The 20,681-nt window shown below is 33.0% G+C and overlaps 1 protein-coding gene and 1 long non-coding RNA gene across 12 annotated transcripts in view; one reads left to right on the forward strand and one right to left on the reverse strand.

Moving 5' to 3' along the window:
- Nucleotides 1-20,681, forward strand: part of LOC120886327 (uncharacterized) — a 199,945-nt gene that overhangs the window by 18,186 nt on the left and 161,078 nt on the right. The gene's annotated exons all lie outside the window — the stretch shown is intronic.
- Ctdspl2 (CTD small phosphatase like 2) overlaps nt 1-20,681 on the reverse strand; it is an 80,278-nt gene that overhangs the window by 6,797 nt on the left and 52,800 nt on the right. For all 5 annotated transcript variants that reach the window (XM_013359876.4, XM_078049686.1, XM_005316506.4 and 2 more), the window contains 5 exons: nt 18,434-18,520; nt 6,300-6,362; nt 6,116-6,195; nt 2,004-2,130; nt 314-409 (listed from right to left, as the gene is read on the reverse strand). In XM_013359876.4, the coding sequence (XP_013215330.1) occupies nt 314-409; nt 2,004-2,130; nt 6,116-6,195; nt 6,300-6,362; nt 18,434-18,520 (453 nt within the window). The remainder of the gene's footprint in view (nt 1-313; nt 410-2,003; nt 2,131-6,115; nt 6,196-6,299; nt 6,363-18,433; nt 18,521-20,681) is intronic.

Consider the following 20,681-nt stretch of genomic DNA (forward strand, 5'->3'; position numbering starts at 1 on the left):
AACTGATTTCTGCTGTAGATTTTTAAAAACTACTTCTTTAGACGTTGATGGACCCTATTTTATTCATTTATTTATATGTGGTGCTGTGAATCACACTCAGTGCCTCACACATGCTAGGCAAGCGTTCTACCACCAAGCCACAACCCCAGCCCCTCTGCTGTACATTTTTAAAAAGTTTATTAAAAACGTTAAAAAATCCTCAATCTTTTTAAAACTTTCCCCTAACCTCTCAGCAGTTAACTTTTAAAAACCAGTACACATAAGAGATTCCCACATAGTTGACCAAAAAAAAAAAACAATAAATTATACTTACCAGTTCTACAAGCTTCTCCAGAAATGGAATCAATTTTAGGAGTTCATTGTCATTTTTATCCATAAACCAACTTTCTATAGGGATTCCATTAGAAAGCTAAAATGATAAATAAGTAAGTAAATCCTTAAGAGTAACGGTATGGATATGCTTACATTTTGCCTAGTATGGAAAAGTTTGTTTTTTTTTTTTAAAGAAGAAACAGTAGATTTAAGGAAACATGATTTAAAAGTTCCTTTGAAAAGAAATGCTACCAGAGTTTTTTCACCTCAATAATACAAGAGATAGAAGGAATAAACTAAAGCCTGAAGTTTTTCAGCATCATTTTTCTTCTCAGTGAATATAAAGCTAACAAGTTTAAGTATCATTAAATCAAGTTTTGCAAAGACCATTAACATAACTAAAAACATTCCTTTATGCACTTATACAATAGTTACCACTAGTACAGTGGTAGGCATTATGAATAAAGATATATTGCCAATATAAAAAGAGAACATTGTCAGACAGAGACAGACACTGTGTGTGTGTGTGTGTATACACTCACACACACATAATATGTTTTTTTTTAACAAGGGACTATGTCATGCCTCAGCCTCCTGAGTAGCTGTGACTATAGGCACATGCCATCATGCCTAGCTACTATTTTTCTATTCTCAACATAAGTTCTATCTACTAGAGCTACATCTTCAGTTCATTTTGTTGAGATGACATTTTGCTGTTGCTCGGGCTGGTTTCAAATACTGGGTTCAAGAAATCCCCCACATCAGCCACTCGATGAGATAGGACTACAGGTAAGCACCACTACACGTGGCTAAAATTCTTAGGAACTTATTTTTCTGTGGTATTTGAGATTGAACCCAGGGGTGCTTTACCACTGAGATACACCCATACCCCAATACCACCATCACTTCCAGCCATTTTTTTTTTTTTAATTTTGAGACAGGTCCAGATTGGTCTGGAACCTGCAATCATCCTGCCTGAGCCTCTCAAGCTGCTGGGACTGCAGATTTGTACAACAAGGCCCAGCTTAAAGTCACATTTTAAAATATAAGCAAATAAAAAGGTAGGGACTTGGACTGGGGATGTAACTCAGTGATTTATGCTGAAATTGTGCAAATCCCCCACCAAATGAACACATTTCAATGCCATATAATTTTGCCCGCCTTTTCTTACTATGGGCATTGTGAGACAAAAGTTAAGGGACAATCTTGTTCTAGCTACACCTGACTCGGATTCGGCACTGATTTATTGCAAATCGAACCTCAATCATACCACATAGACATATCCATAGTATAAAATATATCTTGCAAGGATGATTCATGTTTACTTGTTGTTCTAAGAAACACTAAGGAAGGGTACAATTATGTTGACAAAATAGTCTTAATAGTTCAGAACGTTATAGAACAACAAGGTCATTAGGCCTATTATAATTCTCAACATGCTTATAATTATTGGTTTAATTACTGATAAGTGTTATTAAATGATGTACTATCTTATAGATCCTCCTTATTCAAATTCAGATTTACTACTCAAATTCATTATTTTTGGCATTTCTAATTACAAAAGATGACACATAAAACTGGAAAATTCCACCAGTGAAAATTGGTTTTCCCCACATCATATTCTTTTTGGCAGTAATTTTTCTTCATTGTATTTTTTCCAATCTGAGTTTGTTTCGCAATCCTCTTCCTACCTGATATGCAAAGGCTTGTGGTGAGTTGTCAATTATTATAGTTTTTGAAAGATCCCTTCCAAGGATATTTAAGTCCTTTATATAGTTTCCTTGTACACAAACACAATGTTCACGGAAAAGCCGGTGCCTAGACACAAAAATAAAAGAAAATTAAAAAAACAAAAACCAAAAATCCCTTTTAAAAAGTACTTCACATACTGAAACATGTACACATACATATACCATAGGCTTTACAGAATAAGCCTTATTATTTTCTCTCACTAAGGAAATTCAAATATAATACTGGGCCTAAGCATTGGGCTACAGTTTTATAAAAAAAAAAAAAAAAACTTAGCAATTATTGAAAACTTACAACCCAATATTGCCATTCCTTAAAGAACTTGGGGTTATCCAAAAACATTATATTAAATTATAAGGGGAATTAAAAATTCTAAATTGTTTTTGTAATTTATTTACCCAGGAAAGCTCAGTTCAGATGCAGCATCTGGTTGTCAGCGAGGTCTTGCTTTTTAACCAATTTTCCAGATGGTTGACTGAGGCACAAGGAGGTCAAGTGACTTGCCCAAAGTCACACAGTAAGTCAGTGGTTAGCCCCGCATTGGAACCCAGGATCCTCCTGGCTCCCAGTCCTTTGCTCTAACCAGTAGACCACACAGCCTCCCTATCCCTGTACATGCCAGAATAGAAAATATAAGAAGGAATGTTTTTGTGTTGGCATCTTAAAAAAATGTTTTTTGTTTTTTTTTTTTTAGTTTTCGAGAAAACGTGCTGCTGAGGCCAAAACATTCCATCATTTCAACTTTTCCTAAACACCCCTATTTCTTTTAGTGTGTGTGTGAATGGGGGGGGGCTATTTAATAAGGGACTGAATTAAATGGTAAAATTCAGATTTAAGTATTATAAACTGATGTTTCACCAATTTTTGGCTCTTTAATGCCACATTATTTTAAAAAGCTAGTAAAGGTTTTATAATAATATTTATAATACTACTTATACAATCTCCATTTCAAAACATTAATCTCTTAAATTACTAATAATTGATAATACTGACTTTTTCACCCACACTCCATCCTGTATACCTTAATAATTGATAGTTTGTCTTTCCTTGTTTCTTAATCCCTATAAACAATTTCTCAGGAAATAGGGACTACTCATACCTGTATTTTTTTTTTTACTTCAACGATTTTATTTGAAAATGTTTCTAAAATACATTGAATTCGTCTTTGCCTCTTAAGCAGAGGTTTCTTTTTATTGTTTGACTACTGGGGGTGAATGCTATGAACAGTCTATTTACTACCCTGCAGAGCTGTAATAGAGAAGTGTTTTCCAATATGAATGTGGAGATGGCCACTTGCCCAAATACAAAATGACCCTAAGCTACTACAATGTTTATTTGTTGATCTTGGGTCTTTTCTATTTCCCTGCATCCTGCATCATAATATGATCATCAATTGAGACTTGTTGATTTTAATGGGTTTGCCCTTTGTTTCTGATATACTGTAAGTGGGGAAGCCATACTCCTAAACTAAAAAAAAATTTTGTATAAAGCAAGAATGTACAGGTTCAAAATGAAGATCAGAGGGACTATAAATAAAGCTCATAAACTGAAAATATGTGTGTACTGAGAAATCACTTTGTTGCTTATAGGCTTTTTTTTTTTTTTAGTAAGGCCATTTTTTAAAATTCTGATTTGTTATACTTGATGGCAGAATGAAACTTATTTTATATTACATACATAAAGCACAGTTTTTCAAGATACTGATTTTACACAAAGTATTTTCATACTATTCATGTCTTATACATGTACTTATAGTAATAATGTCTAACTCATTCCATCATCATTCCTACCTGCCTCTTTTCCTCTCCCTCCCCTCATACCTGTATTTTTAATTATGTAATTTCGGGGGGGGGGAGTATTTTCTACCCACAAAATCTGTCACAGCTCAACAAAAATAAACTTATATACCATACCCCATTTTAATTACTCAAATCATCATCTGCTCTAAAAGGTTTAAAGTCAGTTCTACTTTGGAAAAAATGACAGCAAATATTTTACTTCCATAGACATTCAGATAATGGAAATTGGAGAGACAGGCACAGCCTGTAATCCTAAGTCACTGTGTTGATGCCTCTTTTGCCAACAGTGGCAAATGCACTAATACAAAAGACAAATGAACATGACACTATGGTTACTTTAATTACACTATAAACTCTCCAGGAATCTGAGGACCAAGAGTAGGAATTTCCAGTTTAAGAAAAATCTACTGTACCACTCATTTAATAGCAGATCTTCCATGTCAACAAATCTGCATTTGAATTCATGGGATTCAGAGATTACAGGAATTCTCAGTCTACCCCACTGTCTCTAAAGGTGAATTCCCCATAGCATTCTATTCAAATCTACTATTAAAAAGTTTTTCTTGACCAGAATTTTCTTGACCAATTTTTTCAAAATTACAACTAGAGGAAACAAATTTATACTCCTCGATATGTCAATTTTTTTTAAAGCTACTTTTAAAAAAGGATGTTAATTTATAACAATGTAATAGCATAATGAAAACTCTAAAGGTTTATGTTGCTTATCATTGTTTCATAGAACATTATACATGCTGAACAGAAATCTTTAGAATGAATGAAGTCATCAAAACAAAATCATTTTTATACATTTATTAAAATCAGGTAAAATGAGCATAAATTACAATATACTTTTGTGAATAGAAAATACTATTTCTCAAGTGTATGTCTCCAGCTGATCCTTTAGATTGAAAAACAAGAGAATAGTTTTATATAGAAGGAAAAAACCCTGAAATGAGGACATTAGAAAAAACCTTTCTGTATAGTTGTAACCACTCAATAATAAAGGAATCATTAACAGCAGAAAATTAAGTTTAGGTTTTTTCATGAAGACAATATGGGACAAAGTGCTCAAGAAAATTAACACTTAGCTATTAAAGGTTTTATGAGCCTTCTGTGTCATCTCCACTCTTGGAAAAAATTTAAACGACTTACTCCTATACCTTTTTAATTTTTTTATTATAGATGGACACAATACCTTTATTTTATTTGCTTATTTTTATGTGGTGCCAGGGATCGAACCCAGTGCCTCACACATGCTAGGCAAACGCTCTACTACTGAGCTATATCCCCAGCCCCCCAGCCCCTTACTCCTATATCTTAAAGGATGCAACAAGATTGTTGCAGTCTTAACTGAAGTCTCACTTCAGATGACAGAAATAATTAAACTGATTTTCAAAATGTTTTAAAAATCGGGCTGGGGATGTGGCTCAAGTGGTAGTGCACTCGCCTGGCATGCGTGCAGCCCAGGTTCAATCCTCAGCACCACATACCAACAAAGATGTTGTGTCCGCCGAGAACTAAAAAATAAATATTAAAAATTCTCTCTCTCTCTCTCTCTCTCTCTCTCTCTCTCTCTCTCTCTCTCTCTCTCTCCCCCCCCCCTCACTCTCTTAAAAAAAAAAAAAATCACCCAATGTACCCCTGGCCTAACCAGGAATGCATGCCATCTTCTGGTTCAGGCACATGTAAGGAACTGAATCAAGATCAGGAAAACCTGAGTAACTAAATCAAAATTTTGTTTGCATGCACTCTGCCACTGAGTTACATCCCCAGCCCTGACTAAACCAACTTTCATTTCCAATTAAATTTATGTATCATTTTCATTCCATAGAAGATAAATTTGCTCTTGAAAAAACACAAGAGTTCAATTTGATCATTTCTGTTAACATCAACTCGTTTATGCCATTAAAAAAGGAATACAACATGCATTATCTCAGAAAAATAAGGTCAATCATCATGCTCACAGTGGAAAATTCAACACAACCCCCCATTCCCCCATCCCAAAAGAAATGAGGATATAGATGTCACATTGAATAAATACATTTGGTCTTCGTATCCTTTAGAAAGAACGTCTGTCTGGAGTTATGGTTAGGAACTCTAAGAATTTTGGGGCTTAAGAAAATTCATTTATTTTTGCCATTCAACATAGTAAATCTCTACATAGCCATGAAAATGGCTATTAAAATTAAATAGAATCATCATAATTTCATAGATCAGTGTGACAGACATTTCCACTATTTCTTAATTAAATTTACCTGACCAGTTGCTTTTTAGGGTCTAGTATGTTCAGTAACTTGTCTGCATACACCTTCTTAGAAGCAGTAAAAAGAATGATCTACAAATTCAGGGGAAAAGAAGGAATCATTATACATGATCTAAATATGGGTACTATATTGAATAAAATGAAAATACGTATGTAATTAGGCTCAGCACATTTACCTCATACATCTGAGACATTCGTTCCAGGAATTCCCTGAAGAATGGTCTTAATCTCACATAAACCTAAAGAAATGCAAAGATAAGTTTTCAGCAAATAAAAAAAATAAAACCACTTATTTTAAATATCTGTTGTGGTCTAACTTTTGATATGATTAAAAGTTTCATATTTTGGAATAGAAATATTTACTAAGTACCACTCAAACCAAATATATTTCACATCTAAAAAACCACTTAATCTTTTAGTGGAATAATCATCATCACTGGTGATCACTTCATTTTTTGATAGTTATATAAAAGCATACAATGTAACAGTTCTTCATCAGAATATAATTTTAACAGACACTTAAACTAAAAGTAGAGGGCTCCCCTCTGGGAAATTGATCCACCAATCAGCTCCATCTTCCAGCCAGGTAGCATCCATCCAATTATTAGGCAAGTTGTATGTCCATATCTAGCTGACCTGTCTCATTGACCTTCCTCAATAATTATTCAGAATTTCTTCTCAACAATTATCACCTGTTAAAATCCTATTTAAAATTTTTATTAAGGCAAACAATATTCAAGAAGGAATATCTGGACTGGTGGGCTTAAATAACCATTTTTTTGGAAATCAGAATTGCTCTTCTACATTTAATGATTTACATATAGCATATAAATTAGTGCCACTGGGCTATTTCAGATTAAAACACCATTTCTCAGGCTGGGATTGTAGCTCAGTGGTAGAGCGCTTGCCTAGCACACATGAGTCCTGGGTTCAACCCTCAGTGCCACATAAAAATAAATACATATTGTGTCCATCTACAACTTACACATACACACACACCAGTTCTCAAAACCTACTACTCAATATCAGGAAACATCACAGTAACCAAATCGCTACCTTATGTGTATTTTCTTATTTCTTTCTTTCTTTTTTTGGTATTGGGACTGAACACCCAGGGGTGTTTAACCACTGAACCACAATCCTAGCCCCTTTTTTGCTGAGGCTGGCTTTGAACTCATGATCCTCCTGCCTTAATCTCCTGAGCTGCTAGGATTACACGTATGTGCCACCACGCCCAGCTATTTTATTATTCTGTGTCTGGCTTCTTACTTACATTTACTGTTGCTCTTGTAACATACTTCAATACTCAAAAAGCAGAGAAATATAAAACCATGAACCACCACTAACACTACTTACAAAAGATTGTGATTTCTCTAAATTGTATTCATTTTGTGATGTTTATAAAAAGAAAAATTTTATACTCTACTGAAAGGTAACATTAACTACAGATACCATAATGAATATTTATTGAACCAGATTCTGTGTATTCTGATTTTTTTTTCTCCCTTAAAAGGGCCTATGGTGCCCAGCAGCCCAGGAGGCAGAGATAGGAGGATCAAGAAGAGGTCAAAGCCAGCCTCAGCAATATAGAGGTGCTAAGCAACTCAGTGAGACCCCGTTTCTAAATAAAATACAAAATAGGGCTGGGGATGTGATTCAATGATCCAATACCCCCGAGTTCAATCCCCAGTATCCCCCACTTTTTGGGCCTTCGGTGGCTACAAATCAAATTTAGGCTTAGTGGAGTTTAGTTCAGGCATCCACACAAAAAATGTTCCCAACAACAAAAATCCCAGTTCTGGGAAATGTTTTATGGCAAAGCAGGGGTAAAAGGGGAATCATACAAAGGACTTCTCAGAGGTAGGGATGCCCTTTCTACATTCTTTTTTTCACTACCCAGTCTACCAATTTTTGTACCAGGAAATGAACCTAGAGATACTTAAACCAGTGAGTCATATCCCTAACCCTTTTTATTTTTTAATTATGGAAACAAGGTCTTATGAAGTTGCTTAGAGCCTTCCTAAATATCTGAGGGTAGCCCCAAACTTGTGATACTCCAATCTCGGCCTCCTGAGTCTCTGGGATTACCAACATAAAACAATGCTAAATATATAGTAGGCATGTGACAAAAATCAAGTGAAATGCAACTCTTTAAAAGTTAGGCAATATAGACAAATAGAAGCAATCCTACAAGACTATACAACTGTTTGTTATTCTATAATAATATCACTCTGTTCTAATCTCTAAAATGATATATTTATTTTTAATCCCACTAGTTAGGCATTTCATCTAAATTTCAAGACTAATCAAAACCAAAGTGAGCCATACACACCCCCATCCCCAAGCAGATAAAAATAACCAAATTCTCAATATCCAATCACTTATTTGTGATAAGGCATTAAAAAAACAAACAACAAAAAAAGTTAACTATAGTTGCACCTCTTCTTCTTTCTTTTTTGGTACCAAGGATTGAACCCAGAGGCCCTTAGCCACTGAGCCACATCCCCATGCCTTTTTATTTTGAGGGTCTCACCAAGTTGATTAAGGGCCTCACTGAGTTGCCGAAACTGGCTTTGAACCTGCAATCTTCCTGCCTCCCTAGTTGCCAGGATTATAGGTGTGCACCACTGTGCCCAGCTATACTTGCTCTTCTAAATAATATTAATATTTCAAAATTATCTGGTATATTTTGAATATCCAGGTTTGGAGCCTGGATTGAAAACCAAACATAACCTTATTTGTTTGTTAAGGCAAAAAATTACATTTCACTGGCAAACTTTTTTCCTAACATCCTCATTATCACTTGCTCAATATAGTCAAGTAAGAAAAACAGGGCTCTGACATTTGAGATTTGTTTCCTCTGTATACAACACACTTCCATTGCAGAGGAATACTCCCCCAACTCCCTCCAAACCAAAACAAAACCAAATTAAGTGATATTTCACAACTTCCAACAACTTTCCAATTAAGTCAACAATTCATTCTTCATTATGCATTCTATTATTTTCATTATTTTTTTAAAAATTTTTTAGTTGTCAATGAACCTTTATTTTATTTATTGATATGTGGTGCCTCACACATGCTAGGCAAGCGCTCTGCCACTGAGCCACAACCCCAACCTGTCATTATTTTATATATATATATATATATATATATATAGTGAAAATAAAAAAATTTTTTTAAACCCCTTCTGTGGTTCTGGGGAGAGAATCCAGGGACTCATGCCCCGTATGCATATAGGGCATGAATCCCCAACACATAACTTAAAATTTGACAGTGCTTGCTGGCAGCACACATCTCTAATCCCAGAGACTCAGGAGGCCGAGGCAGGAAGACAGCAAAGTTCAAGACCAGCCTTGGCAACTTAGAGAGACCCTGTGTCCTAGGAGGATGGAAGGGAGGTTAAGGATATAACCCAGTAGTACAGCACTACAGTATTAGAAAATAAATTTAAGTTTGTTTACTGAGAATTAAAGGTAGCACTACGCACAGAGGAATATATTGCTAGAGTTTCTTTAACATAAAAAGAGGAAGAAAAACTTGACTAAAGTTCCTATTAGAATAGATTCACCATTTGAACAGAAAAGTGCTTCAGGATATACTGGGTAGCAAAAATAAGAATGTAGAAAGGTCAAAATAACGAGTAGGTCTGAAGTTAGGAACATATGATACAAAGGTAAAATCTCAGAAGTAGAAATAAAGATACTAGGCCAGCAGGGCCTAAGTCTTTTGTATATTAAAGATAAATGTGACCAGAAATACATACAAGAAGCACTATGTATTATCCTGCAGATACAGAGTATGTATAAAATCAAGAGCTTAATTTGTGGGGGTTTTTTTTGGGGGGGGGTCGAGGAGGATTGAACCCCAAAGCACTTTACAACTGAGCCAAATCTCTAGGACTTTTGTTTATTTTTTGAGACAGGATCTCTCTACATTGTTTAGGGTCTTACATAATTGCTAAGGATGGCTTTGACCTTGTGATCCTCCTGCTGCTGGGATTATAGGCCTGCGCCAGGATACCCCACAGCACCCAGCAAAAGAGTTTAATTCTTGAGAATATCATTTCTTACTATGTTAAGATACACAAATATATATATATATATATATATATATATATATATATATATATATATATATACACACGTAAATAAATGCTTCAATATCTATTCCACAAAGTGCCTTTAGATCTATTTTTCTTCTAACTTTACTATCATATGAAGATTCCTGTCCTGAACTGCCTACTTCCCATTTTCCATCAACCATCTTTCTTCAAACTTGTGACTCTTAACTATGTAGTCTCCCAAAGATCAAAAGATCATTTCAGTCTAGTATACAAGTTCTTTGAAACCTACAGTTTCTATCTATACTACAGAGTTTAAATCTTTTCTCAATAATAAAATTTTTTTTAAATGTCAAAAGTTTAAAAAGCAATGAATATACAAAGAAAGAACATTACATTAACAGTTCATTAATACTACTTGGAATGAACAATACTTCACATCCTGCACTTTATTTGGTAGTTAAGACAATAAGAATTTCCCAATTGTAAATATGTAGTATTAAACATTAGGTTAACAGAACTAGACTAAACAAAACGTAGTCATTTAACTAGAAATCCAATGGTATATAAATTATACCTCAAAAATCTAAGTTATTTTAAAATGGGGAAAAAAACCCAAAATGTTAATTTATAATTTCAGTCCTTTCTTTATTGTGATATAGTTATATACTTAATTTACATTTTAAAGAAATGTCAGAAATGCAAAAATACATAACTAGAAACCCACTTATGAACTGGTTAAAAATATTGTGTGGTATGTTTAAATTCAGGCTGGGGTTCTGACCCAGTGGTAGAGTGCTTGCGTAGCATGCATGAGGCACCTGGGTTTTATCCCCAGCACCACATAAAAATACAATAAAATAAAAGTCTTTGTGTTCATCTACAACTAAAAAAAATATTTTAAAAAAATGTTTAAATTTAATCAAGTTATTTGTATTGCTTTATCAAACTGCAATCTTTTATCATAATAATAATATGATCAAAAACAAAATACAAAAACACTACTCAAAGATAGGCAATTTCAAACTCTTAGCAAATGGTTAATATTTTATGTAAGTCTTTTTAGGAAATGGCACTAAAGCCTGGACAATATGGTCTGGACGATATGTCTTTGATACTTTTCCCATAATATCCTTTGAACTTATTTTGCTACATTATAGCAATCAGTTTAAAAACCAGTCAATTCAGAAGCTGATGGTATAGTTCTAGGATAGAATGGCCTGGGTTCCATCCCTAACCAAAAAAGAAAAATGTGTTAGAATTCATCCGCTTAAAAGTATGACATCTATTTTCCTTTAAGATGATGATTAATGAGTGCTATTTCTTATCATCACTAAGAATTAAAGCAGAAGGGCACTTGCCAATTGTGTGAGGCACTGGGTTTGATCCTTAGAACTATATAAAAAAAGTAATCAAAATAAAATGTATTGTGTCCATCTATGACTAAAATAAAGAAAGAATTAAAGCAAAATGTACAATGCTGGGTATTATTAAGAATGACCCAGCAGCATGGAAGGAAATGGCATATACAAAGGCAGGAAGGCTTGAAGGAGCATGTCAGATTCAGGGAGAGGCAAGTAGTTCAAAATGGCTATAGATAAAACTACCCAAGGATGGAGATGGAGAGATGGTGGGTATGGGTATATGTGCACGGGGGGTGACAACCAGATCCCAGGGCACTATAGGACAGTGAAAAAATTAGATTTTACCCCAGAGCAGAGAAGAAAAATGATTATATTTACTTATTAGAAAAGTTATTCATGAGCTGGTTTCGGTGGCGCACACCTGTAATCCCAGATGCTGAGGCAGGAATCTCTAGTTCAAAGCCAGCTTCAGCAACAGCAAGGTGCTTAACAACTCAGTGAGACCCTGTCTCTAAATAAAATACAAAATAGGGCTGGGAATATGGCTTGGTGGTTGAGGGCCCCTGAGTTCAATACCTGGAAATCCCCCACCAAATAAAGAATGAAATGTTACATTAACTGAAGAGTAGTAGAATATACACAGAAAAACATGGCTCGGCCAATTTTTTAAGTCATCAGTAAACCTGTTTTCTTCATCTATGAAATGCATATAGTAATAGTATACCTACCTCATACTACTAAATAAGAATATTTACTACCATAGGATTAGATAAATTAAGTAAATTAATAATTTAAAGTATTTGGAATATTGCCCATAATATTTAAAGCTATTAGTTATTAGTATTATCTACTTCATTGTTTAAAAGTCATGAGTCATAAAAAATAGCTGAAATAAACGTGATTCTATGGGGCAGAACATAAACAATCTCAATTGTAAAGAACCTTGTGGAAGAGGAAAAGTAATGACTGTGAGTCAATAGTTTACCGATTTAACAGAGTTAATATTTCCATCAACCATCTTTCTTCAAATTTGTGATTCTTAACTATATAGTCTCCCAAAGATCAAAAGATCATTTCAGTATAGTATACAAGTTCTGCGATACCTACAGTTAAGTATTCTATCTATACTACAAAGAGTTTAAATCTTTTCTCAATAACAAAAAAAAAATCTTTAAATGTCAAAAATTTAATAATTCTTAGCATCAATATCAGAGCATAGAGATAAAACCCAAACCTTCTCCAAGCAAAGAAGACTGCTCAGGTAGCCCCTGTGGAGACCTCAACTTCATACCCATTGAGTTATTTAAGTCATCTTTTGCTTAACAAATTTCCAAAAATAAGAGGTAAATGAATACATGGGGCAATATGTGTAGCTGGGTGAATCTAGGGATGAACAGGTAAATACTATAACAATAAAAATAGAAATCAATTTGAATAGGAATTTTTTTTAGAGTCCAAGTGAAATAAAGTATTAATATATTAAAGTATTAGAGTGGGTGAAATATTGAAGTTTTGATGAAGCATAATGCAAGTAAAAACTTGGCTATTTTATTTTATAAACATTTAAATTTTTGATGTGTTTATATTAAGTTTAGTATTTTTGGGATATTTCTTTCAAATCAAGTTTGTGTGATACAATACTGCATTACATTAAAAATTTATACAATTTTTTTCATAAGTTTTTGCTCTTTTTTAAGTTTAGTGTTTTAAAAACAAAAATAAAACAAAAACATTTATTCTAAAAATTGAACTCTAAATTTGAAAGGGAATGAAGCGTCTAGTTTAATATGCTTAGTAATCAACTGTCATCACTTCTAAATATATAGAATATCTTCAGCTGTTCAACAAGAACTGTTCAGCTGGTCATGGTGGCACACGCCTATAATTCCAGGAATTCAGGAAGCTGAGGCAGAAGGAACTGCAAGTTCTAGGCCAGCCATGACACTTAGTAAGACCCCTTCTCAAAATAAAAGGGCTGGGAAGGTAGCTCAGTAGTATAGCACATCTGAATTCAATCCTCAGCATTGTGGATTGGTAGGGGGGATGGTAAACAAAAACAACAAAACCAAGAAAACTAAAGTTTTATCTGTATCTTTTTAAACCTGTAAATTAATAATTAGGATGAAAAAATTAGTTCCAAATGACTAACCATACTTATAAGGATGGGAAAGTTGCTTTAAAATTATTAAAATACTACTTAATACTACTAAAAGTAGTATTTTAAATACTACTAAAAGTAGTATTTTTAATTTTTAGTATTTATTTGCAATTAATTACTGAAATACTATTATTCATCAGCTAAAATATTATTCTCAAATAATAAGTATCCATGACTCCAAATGTTATATTTAAGGCACAAATACATACACTACTTTTGGGGTAGGGTAACAGAGATTAAACTTGTTACATCCTCAGCCCCTTTTTATTTTATTTCTAGGTAAGGGCCTACTAAACTGCCAAAGCTAGCCTCAAACTTGTAATTCTTCCTCAACCTCTTGAGTTACTAGAATTACAGATATGCACCACTGTTCCCGTGAAATAGTACTTTAAATTATTTAACAAAATTATGCTTTATGAAACTCAACAAAATGACTCTAGTAAGTCAGAATTAGGGAGAAGACAAAATTAAACTAGGTATTTACTACAAAGTTCTTCATTTAAATGATTTTTTCCATTTATGAAGAAAAAACAAATCTGACTTTTCTATGAAAGGCTGCAGAACAGACAGAAGCCACTGAAGCTCTATTTCTCTTGTTGCATGGTATGAAAATCATCCTAAACTGTAAGATTTCCAAGACACTAAAAATAGAAAAAGGCTAAGTTTTGCTAATCATGAAGTTCTCCACCCACCTGTCCCTCCAACTTTTCCCATAAAAGCCATCTCTAGCATAAAACAAAGCATCCTTTAAAAGTAGCTCCCTACAGGGTCCTACCTATCTCTCCTTGAGTGCTTACCACAATCTGATTTCTGGACAGCTGACCCAAAGTTTTGATTTTACTGGTCTTCAAAAGCCACTGACTGGCTAAAGTCTTATTGGTGAACAGAGTCAAAAATCAAATGCCCCTGCCATACTTTACACAATGAGGAGTTGGACAACACAGTTACGTTTGTCTGCACTGTGGTCAAACATATGAGGTATCTTCTTTTTGTCTTCAATCAGCCATGTTTGGGCTGAATAGCTCTATTATATCTTCAAAAAACTGAGCTCCAGTTCTTGATGGAGACAGAGGAAGGTCATTGAGGAGGTGTTTCAGCTCAAGAGCTAAGTGAAAAATGTCTTTTGATTCAGTCCTGCTTGTGGATAGAAGTCATCTTCTGGATGGAAGAGGGAGTGAGATGACCTAGAGTCTTGAATTGGTGGATCTGCAGGAACAGAAACTAAATACAGTGGAGACCTCTTAACTAAGTAACACCATGAGATGGATTTCCTGATAATGTGTCAATATAAACAAAATATAAAGATTAAACATGTGCACTGGAAGTGATCAGGCACTTTGTTTTTCCAGGTATCACATGTATTTGAACCATTTTATGAATAAATGTTTTCCCAATAACTAATTATAAAACAAATTTTTAGGAAAAGATTTTAAAAAATACCAATTCAAACACATTTTGCCTTTGTGAGTGCCATATCCTCATTTGAAAAGGTCAGTTCTTTCAAGTGACTTTTCTCCATGAATACAAACTATAATCTGTCTATTTTGTATAGTGTCAGTAATAACATATAACTTTTACTCTGGATGGATCATTTATGTTTTATCCCCTGACAAATGGAATTAAAATAATACTAAATTTACAATTCAATAATCTACCTGCGTAAGAATTCTAAGACCTACATTAACCAAGTTGAATAAACTTATCAATCAAAAGACGAGTATTATGAGTCAGGCAATCTTTAAATGTTCAGTAGTGACTATCTCAAAAATTCCCTCAAGTTTTGATCTAAGAAAAAAAAAAAAAATCCAACTAGAAAAGCCCACAACCAGATTTCTGTGGATCTAATTTAAAATTTTTATATACAGTAACAAGAATTTTGATGAACATTTGATTACTTGCTTCCACTTAGAATCTCAATATGTAAATTTACTGTATATACTCTCATAATTATTATACCATGCATGGGTCAGTATACAGGCCAACTGGCCAAATCCAGCATAAGTATATTTTTATAAATAAAGTTTTACTGGAATACAGCCATACTTTTTGTTTCTGGCTACTTTTATGTTGTAATGGCAGAAATAGTAGCTGCAACATATAAACAAAACCTAAAATATTTATTAATGGCCCTTTATGGAAATTTGCCAACTCCTGATATAGACAATTATTAAGATATATTTACATTTAATTGTTTTGAAATGAAAGAAAATGTAGAATTAAAATTAGGTAAACCATAACAAACTTACCACAAAAAGAAAATAAAAGTCCCAATAGGATGCTTTATCTGGCCTAGATAAGTTGATCCTATTTTAACTGAGAGTATATGTTTGAGTGTGTGTATGTGCATATGCATGCATGTGGGTGTAAATGCTATGGAACTGACATATTAAAGAGGATACAGATAAATGCCAGGTAACTATTTACTGAAAAAGGGTTAATTTTATGTCATTTAAATTTTACCTCAATAAGGTATTCTTTAAATAAGAGTATATACAGTACTTTACAGGTTTCTACCTTTAAGTGGGCCACATTACAGTACAGTGGTTAAATATGTAAGTTACATCTTACCTAATAATGTGGTTTCTCCAAAATCTGTTAGATCATCTCAGACCCTTGTGTATATTTCTTCTTTGCCAGTAGATGGAGACAACACCACTGAAATTTTAAAAGACATCATTCCCTGTTTAAAGGGAGCTTGCTGGTCTGAAAAAACTGGGGGAACCCTAACCCAAAGATTTCTTCAGTTATTTTAAAAAAGCAGACAGAATGGCCATACCAACACCAGAAATCCAAAGGAATGTACCCAATGTTAACTATGGACATCCTCAAAAATTTACTAAAGGGAAACTAAACCCTGTCCTTGATGTAGTAAATTAGTAATAATATTAAAATTCAATAATCAGAGCTTCTAAGATTCAAACTTCCTGCTCATTGTTATTTAGATTATTTTTCAATTTCAGAAAGTGTAACTAAAAATATATAACAAAAAATATTTCTTAGAAATCCACAGAGACATTCAGTACATACATAATTTTTTAAACTATTAGTCATATGTACTCCTATAAGCCTTTTATTCAAACCACAACAACTATCCAGATCCGCATGAAATAAGAACTTTTAAAAAGAAGAGTTAAAGCAGAAATGGTGAAAATAAGAAAAAAGTTCAATTATATGATCATACTGAAAAGAACCAAATTATCTCCTTTCCAGGTTTCTTATTTCACTATCAATACTACCTAAACAGACCAAAAGCCATCTATCTGTATGAAATAAATTTCAAATCTAGAAGCTTAATGAGTCATCTAAAAATCATTATTTACCTATTTTTCAAATAGCTTTCCCTTCCAAATTCAAACCGCTAAAGCCACTGTGCAATCTTACCAAAAGAAAGAAAGAAAAAAAAAACCAACAAAACACCAACAAGGTTATTATGCTAAAAAGAGAAAACTTAAGTTGTTGCTATACTTATATGTATTTACCATATGACTACTGTCCTTGAAGTCCACCTAAACAAAAGCAATGTATAATGTCTTAAAGATTTGCCTGAAACCAATAACCAATTCAAAAGGAACAGAAAGATCTTAAAATCCCATTTTTATGCATATTTTGCTCATCCTCTGATTATATACCAGGACTTAAATCAGTTTACATAAAAGGAAGGTATATATGGTATTCAGGTATTATCATACCTGTAACACCTATCTAGGTTAAATTAGACCTGACAATTACTGCAAAAATAAATCTTCTTATGATTCATTACCAGATGAAGTATTTGATAAAGTAGCCCTGAAGCACAAACTTCTATATAGCTGAGGAATTTCATGATTCCTATGAGATAGCAACTAAAATCAGCCAAGAAAACTATGACCTCATTATAACTGCCTATTAAGAGCACATAAACAACCATAAAGACCTTTTCATTATCTACATGGTAAATGATCCGTGAATTTAGTTAATCCGGGTTGGCTTCCTCTTGAAAGACTACAAACTTTTAACACTTCCCCCATCTTTCAACATATAGTACATAAAAAGTTAATGCTAATTAATAATACAACTGCCATCATAAAAAGGTACTTTGTAGTTTTGCAAGTATATTTGCTTATTTAATTAATTCACTCTTAAAATAGAGAGAATCTTAAAATTAAAAAAAATTTGCCAACACATATAATCCATGGTGAAATCTTAATGATATATATATATTGCACTGTTACCTGTCCATCAGCACAGATGAGATAAATGTTTATACCCATACTAGAAGAGTATCCTGGAATTCTGTGATTAACATAAAGTAGATCTAACAAACTACAATTTTGCACACATTACTATAGGAAATAAAACGACCAACAAGGAATGAGTTTTCTTTTTATTAATTGAATTTTTGAAAAAACACCAGGTGTTAACCTAGCAAAGTCCTCTTGGGGAACTACGTCAGTGCTCCTGCCTCCACCTGCTGGCAAATAAATTAAAAAACTAGCAGACATCACTGGGTAAGAAAAGTTAGTATTTTTTTGGTAACAAATTAATGTTGTTTTATGTAACTATCTAACATGATGCTACTTTGTGTTAATAGGCCACTAAAATATTGATGAAATCAATCAGGAAGTCTATAGAAAAACACATTGAACATCAAACACACACACACACAAAATTTTTTTTTGTTTTTGTTTTTTAACTCAGAATGTTACCCTAACAGACCAAAAATCAAGTTAAAAATTTAAAAATTACCTGATAAATGACATCTTGGAAAAGGACTGGAAAAGTAAGTGCTGCATCTTCTAGCTCATTTAGGCTACAATGCACTAGTGTTTCATCCTTAAAATAAAAAACACATTTTCAATAAATGAAATAAGATTTTTAAAAACCCTTCAAATGATAATTTTATGTAGTAATGATTACCAAAAACATTTATTAAGGCATCTATTTCATATGTGAAATTTTATGTATATAATACATTATTATTAAGATAAGATTTTCAAGTCAATAGTTTTCAAGTGCAATTCCTGGACCAATAAAAGGCATCAGCAACATCTGGAAACTAGTAACAAATGCAAACAAAATTCTCCAGCTCTATTTCTGAAGGTTCATAAACTCAGGGGGCAGAGGGCCTCAGCAATCTTTGTTTTAAAAAGAGATTCAGGAAATTCTGATGCATGCTTAAGTTTGAGAACCACTGCTCTGAGTTCTGCAGCTGCCAACTTTGTTAGAAAACATGTTTTTTTTTTCTTAATAAAATTAACAAATGCAAGTTTAAAATCTATTTTTTTAAATATGTATCTATATCTGTATCTATGAAGTCTCTCTCTCTACACACACACACACACACACACACACACACACACACAAATACATATATATTTCATATAGCTCCTTATCGTCAAACTATACATAAAGAATCTTACTTTAGAAATAGATGTTTTTATCATGAATACATTTCATCCACATTATGTAACTAAATAGCAGGCAATGAAAACTTGTCATCTTTTATTCCCAAATCCTGTTTTCTCATTAAGAGAATAAGAAAATAAGGATTGTTCAATGTAAGATAGATGCAAATATTTACATTCCTTAAATCTTGAATGCTTAAAAAAACAAAAAACAAGCCTTCTGTTAGTATTAACGAAAGCATTTAACAACAACAACAAAAAAAGCTACTAATGACTACCTCTAAATTTTCAATGTGTTTATTAACTATCAAGTTCCAAGTTTTCATCTCTGAGAACATAACAAAAATTCAAATATTATGTCAAAGTTACCATAAGTGGTATATTTGTTGCTCAATTCAAGTTTTTATACGTATTCCATTTCTGGGCCAATGAGCCAAATGGGTTAACATCAATTAAAATTCAACAACAATGATCAAAGTTTGTGATTCCACATCTTATTAACTAGCCTCACATGGGCTAGGCAAGCACTCTGCTACTGAGCCCCAGCCCCAGCACTACTGGTTTTTTTTTTTTTTTTTAACTTAAAAGTTAAACAATGAGAGCTAGGGCTGTAGCTCAGTGGCAGAGCGCTTGCCCATGTGAGGCACTGGGTTCAATCCTCAGCGCCACATAAAAATAAATAAGCAAAAGTAAAGATACCATATGTCCATCTACAACTAAAAACAAAACAACAACAAAAAAAGTTAAACTATGAGGAGGCAAAAAAATACATGCTTAACATAGCACACATTTCAAGGTATTGCTGTTAGCATCTTAAGAACATGTATTCTTTTTAAATTTTTATTTATTTATTTAAATTAGATATATATGACAGCAGAATGCATTTGATTCATTGTACCCAACTTCAGCAAAGTATTGCTTCTATGATTGTATACGATCTACCATCACACTTCAAATTTTTAAACAAATATTGAAGGAATAGTCATCATTTTTCAGTATCTCATAAAATGCATGTTTTTCTATTTCTTTTTATAGACAAAACTATCTAAAGTTTTGGCATGCTACTCTCCACTGTTTCGTATCCTTTACAGGCATGGTTAATAAATCACATCCTTTTATAGTTTCAGAGTGGTTCTCAATCATTTACCCTAGAAGTCACAGTAAATTTATTAATGTCACTTGAAATAAAAACTATTCTTAAAAGAAAATGATTTCTCTTTCCTATAAATGAATCATAACTAATTCTACTGCTTCAACTATAGCCTATTAAGATCTGATCATTCTCCATCTAGTTCTCTAAGATTATTTATGCTCAATCTTTCTTTTACACTGAAGCCAAAATAATGTGGGAAAACTTAATATCGTAACCACATCAGCTCCTAATAGTAAAATCTTTCTCATTTTCATCTTTAACTTGCATATCAAATCTAAATGAATCATAATTCAAAAATATATCTTTCTCTTTTTATTTCTTCTAAATATCATGAAAATGTACGTAAGCAGATAGTAAATGTGATGACTACATATTAAATTGTATTAGCAAAATAAATGAAATATTCTGTTTTACTAGCTCTTCTAGTACTCTAAAA

Source organism: Ictidomys tridecemlineatus, chromosome 5 (assembly GCF_052094955.1).
Source record: "Ictidomys tridecemlineatus isolate mIctTri1 chromosome 5, mIctTri1.hap1, whole genome shotgun sequence".
NCBI classification, from domain to species: Eukaryota; Metazoa; Chordata; class Mammalia; order Rodentia; family Sciuridae; genus Ictidomys; species Ictidomys tridecemlineatus.